Source organism: Anopheles aquasalis, chromosome 3 (genome assembly GCF_943734665.1).
Source record: "Anopheles aquasalis chromosome 3, idAnoAquaMG_Q_19, whole genome shotgun sequence".
In the NCBI taxonomy this organism is placed as follows: Eukaryota; Metazoa; Arthropoda; class Insecta; order Diptera; family Culicidae; genus Anopheles; species Anopheles aquasalis.
The window spans coordinates 9,177,501-9,185,000 of NC_064878.1; the positions used below are offsets into that span (position 1 = coordinate 9,177,501).

Below are 7,500 nucleotides of genomic sequence, written 5' to 3' on the forward strand. Positions count from 1 at the left end.
AACGGAGATCAAGCGAAGCGACAAACGTACAAACACACGCGAACGCACACAAACACATTAACCCCGATGTGATGTCGATGGTGTTTTGAAGCAAAGTGCCAGCAAGTTGTGTATCCAACAGGAGAACGGTGGTGCACATCGTGATTCACGCATGATCCGGTGGAGGTGATGGTTGTGTTGAGGTGTGAATTCAGGAGATGAATGGAAGGAATTTCATTGCGCCATTTGAATTTGCGGGGAAAAGAAATGAAGGAAAAGGGTATAAGTTCTCCAAATTCGAAGCATTTCGTCTGTCGGGCTTAAGGAGGGGCTAAGATATTTTCCATGAATGCTGATCTTTTCAAGCGAGTTGTGTAAAATGTTTGGATCAATCAAAGCAAAACCGGCAAAGATATTGATTTTTAAAAATTGCGCCTCATTCACGAATCACTGCAGCTCGCTAGTTTGAAGGTGCGCGGTGCCCATCGTAGCATAAAAAGTACTATTCCATGCACTCTTTGCCAGATAGCCGCGTCGAGGTTTCATAAAAAATGCAAACAGTTTTTTTTAAAATAATTTTGTAAAACTCGTTTTTGTTGCAAAATCGCAAAACGCATCCCTTATTCAATTTCAAAAATCTGCCAAAAATCGAGAAATAGGCAATTCAACAAAAACTCAACGGGGTTACCTGAATAAACTCATAATCTATGAAAAGAATATTGATTTTTTAAATTCCGATGCCCCATCACGCAGCTACGATGGGCACCGTTTTTGGTAAAAATCAAAAGACTTGCCCGTTTAAGCGACGAACCCGGTTTGATCATTGCCTTCCTAATATTGATATCTTTATGAAGTATTTAAAAAAAAAAATCCAAAAATACATCAAAATATTCTTAAAAACTTGTAGTCTAATATGACATTCACATGAAAAAATTAAACTGAATAGTTTCTTCACAAAAAATCATCAAAAATGAGCCATTTTTTTACCCAAATTAACCTTAGCCCTCCTTAAGCAAAGGATAGTGAAGTGTGGGGCGAGAAAACACAACGCGATCTGAAAGGAAAACATATTCCAAAACATTCGGCGTGGAGCCCCGAAATGACTTACCAGATTCGGTTTCGATTGACGGCGCATCGAGCCACGGTTCGACAGCGGTACGTCACCTTCCGAGTGTTCGATCCTCCAGTTCAGGGCCAGCAGACCCTTCAAGCTCTCGCGCACCGGTTCACGGTATCGTTCACGTTCCTAAGAAAGCGAGTTGGTCATTACTCTGCATGGCCCCTGTCACACTCCGCCGGCGGTTACTTACGTATTCACTCAGCGTGTTGTACGGCTTCAAACGTGGATGAGTCTTGTTGGTATCGGACCACTGATCACCATAAGTCCAACCATTCTCCAGCTTGCGGCTCGCCCAAGCATCATGATAATGCTCGCTAAACTTCTGCACGATCTGGTTCAGATCGTTCGTCAGCTGCACCATGCTCGTATCGATCGGTTGCGGATTGTAGTGTGGCTGATCGGGGCCACCACCGGTCGGTTTACCGTACAGATCATCGTCCGAGTTCTTCGACAAACTGTAATCCGGCGGTAACGCACAACCGATCGCAATCAGACAAGGCAACGCCTTACCAAACAATTCCGGATCGTAATCCATGTTACTGAGTGAATCAAAGATGTTCGAGAACAGCAGCATCGTAAGGCGTTTCTCCTCATCCGACGAAGCACCAAACTGCGAAGCCTGACCACCGCCCGTGGTACCGTAGTACTTGGCACACCGTTCGTAGTGCAGCGTTAGCAGACGCAACGCAACCGTCGTGTACTCCGACAGCTTCGACACATCGATCGTAAGTTTGCGCAACAGTTTGAGCAACATGGCTGGATGCATGGCAGAGGTAAGGGCTACCAGGAAGTCCGAAACGGCTTCACGCTGTCCTTTGGTCAGCATACGGTTCTTCGACATCCGATAGACGGTGTGTAGCGTGGCATCCAGCAAGCTAGCATAATTTTCCGCCTCATTGTAGAACTTGGAGTGTTTAATCAACAGCGGCAAGATGGAGTTACCGATGTAACGATTCATCGACAGTGCCATATCGGACTCGGAACCATCGCTACGATCGAGCATGGTCGCAGCGCGGAGATCCGGCAGGAAGGCATCCTCGAGCAGCCGGTAGAACAGTTCCTGCGTTTCGATACCGTACACGCGCTCGAGGAACAGCACGATGCTCTGCTTGTGCCCGGGCACCAATCCGGACGGCATGTCGGACTTGGGTCTATCCTCACCGAGGGCCGGATTGGTGAGGGTGAACTTTAGGCTCAGCACACCCTGCAGATCCTCGAGTGGTACGAGCGACCGCAGGATGGCCCGAGCACGCAACGACTCGTTCTTACCCTGCTCAATCACGGCCGCATCCGGTGCGCATCGACCGAGCAGATCAACCAGCGTACAATAGAAGCACAGAATGGCGGCCCCGGTATCGATGTAGTCCTCATCGTCGTCCCCTTCCGGCAGTGGATGGGAAAAGTTCAGTCCCACGATCGTACCGTCGGCCTCTTCCTGCATCTTTCTACGCTCGGAGATACGCTCCGACATCTTGTTCGCATCGATGATGGCCTTCAGCAGCCCCTCGCCCTCACCGCGCAACGCCGGTCCCAGACATTCGGGCCGGCGGATCAACAACCGGATCACCAGATTAGCGTTCTCCTCGACGCTCTCCCCGTTCACCCACACGCAGAAGCGCAGGAAGTCCAGGTACCGTTCACCTTCCACCGGATCCCAACCCAAATCGGGATAACCGCGTTCGATCAGCTCCGAGTTACTCTGCAGACCGCACCGCGATAGATAGATGGCAATCTTCTCGAGGTAGTGCTCCCGGAGTGCCAACGCCAGCTCGGTATTTTCCATCAAACTCGAGTACGCCACATCGAGTGGGGTTGAACCACGGAGACTCGGTCGCGACAGGAGGATGTTGGAGTTTTCGAGCAGAAAATCGAAATGATCAAACATGGCCTTCTGGTTCTGGCGCCCTGTACGACAGAAGTAACACAGGAAGCGACAGCAAGCGACCACCATCTGATGCGATGTGTCCTTCTCTTTCGGTGCCGATTCCTCCCCTTCAGCCGTCTGTACCGGAGCATCGCTCTGGGCCTGAGCACGCCGTCCCAGCGTATTCATCATCACCGCCATAACGTTCTCGTGCACGCGCAGAATTCGAATCAGATCCGGATGCTGGAAGAACGTATGGTTGTTCACGAGCTTCCACAATCGTTTGCGCATCAACTCTTCCTCCTCTTGGCTCATCTGCACCGGTAACAGGGCACGGATTTGGCTCAAACCAACCCACATATTCGCCACATCACTCTTCGTCTTCGAGTTGATGACGTACGTTTTGTTCAGTGCCTTGATCAGCTCACCGATCGTATCGTACTGACGGACCAGCAAGCTAAACATCTCGCGCACCAGCTTCGGATTTTCGATCTGCGATTCTTCGGCCCACGAGACGAGCTGCTTGATCAGCACCTTTCGGAACACTTCTTCCGGTGTTTTCTTTTCCTCCTCGACCGGTTCCTTTGGATCCTCTTCCAGCTCTTTGACGGCGTTGATGAAGTTGTACAGCTTCTTGATCGCTCCCGGGCGGCCCTCGTTCAGGGCGTCCGGTTCCGGCTCTTCCGGTTCCTGGAGCGCATTCAGCGACACCTTACCCATCAGCTTCTCGTGGAACTCCATCAAACGGCCGCGTAGTTCGGCCCCACACGAGGCATTCTCGAGATCTTCCTCTTCGAGGTTCTTGAAGCCGAGGATGGCGTTCATCTGTTCCCGTGGTGGACAACGGAATTCGCGCGTCTTCTTGGCGGCTACGGCACTCGGTAGATCCGATTGTTTAATCTCGATGTAGCTGCAGGTAGGAACTTACCGGTTAGTTAATGAGCCACCATCACGCCACAATTATCCCTTACCGTCGCAACTGATCTTGCTGCAAATCACCAACGTAGTTGTGCGCAAACGCAATGATACTCTCGACACGATGCCGCAGCTGCACATCGTACAGATGGTGCAACAGGTAGCACATCTGCAGCTTCGCTCCTTCCGCCATCTTCATCGTCAGCAGACCCTTCCGGTGCTCATCCTTACCTTCCTTCACGAACGTTGGATCCCACGTCTCGGGATCGATCATAATCAGCAGCTTCTCGACGTCCTCGTTAGTGATGACACCAACGAGCAGCAGCCGATCGATCAGCTTGATCAGTGGACTAGCAAAACGCAGCAAACCGGCTCGGTTATTAGTGCATTCCAGGGGGGTTACTCATTTGGGTTCTACTTACAGGAACAGATTCTCGTTGGAGCCACCGATCGGGTCACGATTGTGGACCTGATTGATCAGCACTGCCTCCTGCAGTGCACTCATGACGAACTCTCTCACCACCTCGAGTGGGAATCTTGGCGAATATAACGAGTCAATTGCCGGTATGGGTTCACTGGAAGAATCTGGTGCTACTATTGTCGGCATATTCGATTGTGAGGGTGTGGGTCTGGGGAAGGAACAGAACAATGGCATGCAAATGATGAGGAAAGGCATATCCGGGGACCGGGTGGTGATGAACACGAACTCGGAAACATTGAAACGCGTACACGAACGTCCAGGGCCACCAGGGCTGGAGCGTGCCTGGATCTTGGAGTTTGAAATACTGAACCGAGCTGGGAAACATTGACTTAGCTACTACTTCAAGGGGCCTTTTAGCCCTGGGATCGAAATATACGTGAGTGAATCAAATATAAACGACAATTTTCGTCGCACTGTCATGAAAAATTGAAAAAAGAATGTATCTGTTTTTTTTTTCCTGTTCGACTCTCTCTCTCAGTGTCCACAGTAACGGTTCCGGAGCAAGAGGTACCGTGATTATTTTTAATATTTAATCACGAGTTCACGATAAGAAAGAGTTCCTGCTCCATGAAAATGGTCGCCACCCAAACAATTGCAGCCTTTATTGCGGAAAAATTGGAGCAACTAAGGTGGAAAACATTATAAAATCTTCATTACAGTCTTCGGGAGGCAAAAGTTTCAACAGAGATGCAGAGGCTCAATTTGAAACATTTAAAAAGTTTCCTATCCGCTTGAAAAAATATGTTTCGGAATCAAGAGATTGCATAGAAAAATTAAAAAAAAACCTTCTTTTGCTTTGAAACATAAAAGCAATTTACAAAAATAAAAGTTATCGCATAAATATATGATTCACCCACGTACACGAAACGCCCAAGAGACTGCTACAGATGATTTCGCTAACTCTGACCTTTCCCCTGATCACAAAACAGAAGTCTACTCGATCTAGTTCGCGGTCTCGGAGTTCCACGGTGTTAGCGGGAGGTTAGAGTGAGATCAGTAAATGTGTGCGGAGAATACCATGAATAGGCGGTGCCCAAAGCGTGCCTTCTATTCCAGGGTATCATTCGTGCCCGTTTGGGTGGTGCTGGTGGTGTTGGTTAGTCACAAGTTGGCACAGTGGATTAATAGTACGGTCACACCGGGTTTGAGGCTACTTACGCAATCTCGGTCATGTTCATCTCCGGCCGCACGGACAGTGTCTGCAGCGAACGGAGCGAGTGACACATTTCCGGATCATGGTACAGCTCCTTCAGATCCGCACCGAGCGGAATGATGTACTCATTCTTGCATACCTCCCTGTTGGAAGTGAAGTAAAATAGGTATTAAATCTCCGATCATCTCACGAAATACTTACAATACAATGTCAGCTGATACTCACATAGTGGTAGCATGCGACTCGAGATGCAGTGAAATGAGCAGATCGTAAAAACCAAGCCGCAACGGTCCACTCATGTACTCCGACTGGATCGCGTACAGCAGCTGCTTCTGATCGACATGCGAGCACAGCGCGTGGGCCGCCCGATAGTTCGATTGATAGCAGAGCGCCGAATACAGCGTAAGCGTGTGCGCATGGAACTGCAACAACCGATCGATCTCGATCAACTCCAGAATATCGATACAGCGATCCTCCTCGGGGATGTGCAGTGCCAGCATCGACACCGGATCCTCACACAGCATCGACCAACCCCGAATGTCAGAAAGCTTCAGGGCATGCACCTGCAGCGCCGTATTCGGTACCCGTGCCCACTGGTGTGGCTTCAAACACTGCACCTTCAGTCTCGGTGGGAACTGCGGGTTGATATGCTTATCACTCGTCGGCAACACGGCCGCCGACAGTGGCAGTGTGGTCGGTGTACGACCGAGCTCAATCTGCAAAATCTCCTTACTCGTCGCCTCGACAAAGATCGCCGGGAACAGCTTCGTGTCCGGTTCCATCAGGAACACGTGCGACGTTTCCTTACCCTCGCACGTAAACCGGATCGTTCCGGTGGCCGTATCGACAAAGCAACCAACAAACATACCCTGCGACGCTCCCTTACCGGACGAATCTTGTGTCACTTCGTTGAACAGCTCATCGGCACGCACCATATAGCAGGACTGCCGATTGACACTAAAGTCGTTAACGGAAGAAAAGGAATCGTAACATCGTTGCCGGGAAAAACACGAACTGTGCTACTTACATCTCCACCGTCTTTTCGTTCTCATCCTCAACGTAGATCGCCGCGTGGCGCACCTTGTTCTGGCCAAACTCCTTGCTGTGGACGTGATACTGCGTCGTGACCCAGCCCACGTACACATGCGTCGGATCCTGACCCGGGAAGATGCGCACACCGTAAAAGTACTCGTTGATCAGCCGCAGACAGTCGGCATCGTACACTTCGTTACCGAACGATTCGACCTGTGGGCTACCACCCATCGCCTTCCGCTCCGGGACCATCGGTGGCTGCGAACGAAGATCACCGCTCGACAGACGGGTCGGTTGACCCCGTTGCGTCACCTTCAGGTTGCTCTTGCGCTGCGCTGGTTCCGGTTCCGGGGTACGGCGATCCTTTAGCTTATCCTTGCTCTGGTCACGCTTCTTACCGAACAACCGGAACGGACTGCGGCCACGCTTCTTACGCCCATCACCCTCCATCGCACCTTCGAGCTCGTTGTCGGAGTAAGCGTTCAGTTCACCGTCACTCGTCGCTTCTCCGTTGATTTCGATGCCCGGTGGGCTAAGGCCACCGCGTGCTGCATGGCGTGATGGACGGGCTGGCCCATTGCGCATCATATCGTCCCCTTCGGCTGCATCTTCGGAGTAGTTACGGTGCAGACCCTTGATGTCGTTCATCGTGAATCCACTGCGCATGATGTGATCGAGATGGGCCGGTGCGGTGTGATCCACCTCCGTCATTAGACGATGCTGCCGGATACGGATCTCCTCCCAGCGATGCATCTTTTCCGATTCACTGAAAGTGGACGCGATGAGGCGGAGTGTTTCTCTGGGACACAGCTGGACCACTTACGTGATGAAGGTGCTGGCACACGTTACCGGTAGCGAAAGGCGCAAAAACTCCCAGTTGGCCTTCTCCATCGTTTCGAACGTGTTGTGCGAGATCTTCATGCACGGTGGAGTGTCGGCGCCACCGGGAATACGCG

General features: G+C 50.9%; 1 protein-coding gene across 16 annotated transcripts in view; it reads right to left on the reverse strand.

Annotated features, from left to right (window-relative positions):
* Window positions 1-7,500, reverse strand: part of LOC126576071 (ryanodine receptor) — a 38,363-nt gene that overhangs the window by 10,284 nt on the left and 20,579 nt on the right. For 9 of the 16 annotated variants that reach the window (XM_050237162.1, XM_050237171.1, XM_050237170.1 and 6 more), the window contains 8 exons: window positions 7,368-7,500; window positions 6,540-7,310; window positions 5,738-6,469; window positions 5,518-5,655; window positions 4,301-4,507; window positions 3,935-4,228; window positions 1,290-3,873; window positions 1,088-1,225 (listed from right to left, as the gene is read on the reverse strand). The exon at window positions 7,368-7,500 is cut by the window's right edge and continues 92 nt beyond it. In XM_050237162.1, coding sequence (XP_050093119.1) covers window positions 1,088-1,225; window positions 1,290-3,873; window positions 3,935-4,228; window positions 4,301-4,507; window positions 5,518-5,655; window positions 5,738-6,469; window positions 6,540-7,310; window positions 7,368-7,500 — 4,997 coding nt within the window. The remainder of the gene's footprint in view (window positions 1-1,087; window positions 1,226-1,289; window positions 3,874-3,934; window positions 4,229-4,300; window positions 4,508-5,517; window positions 5,656-5,737; window positions 6,470-6,539; window positions 7,311-7,367) is intronic. The other 7 variants (XM_050237167.1, XM_050237165.1, XM_050237175.1 and 4 more) reach the window with 1 other exon arrangement.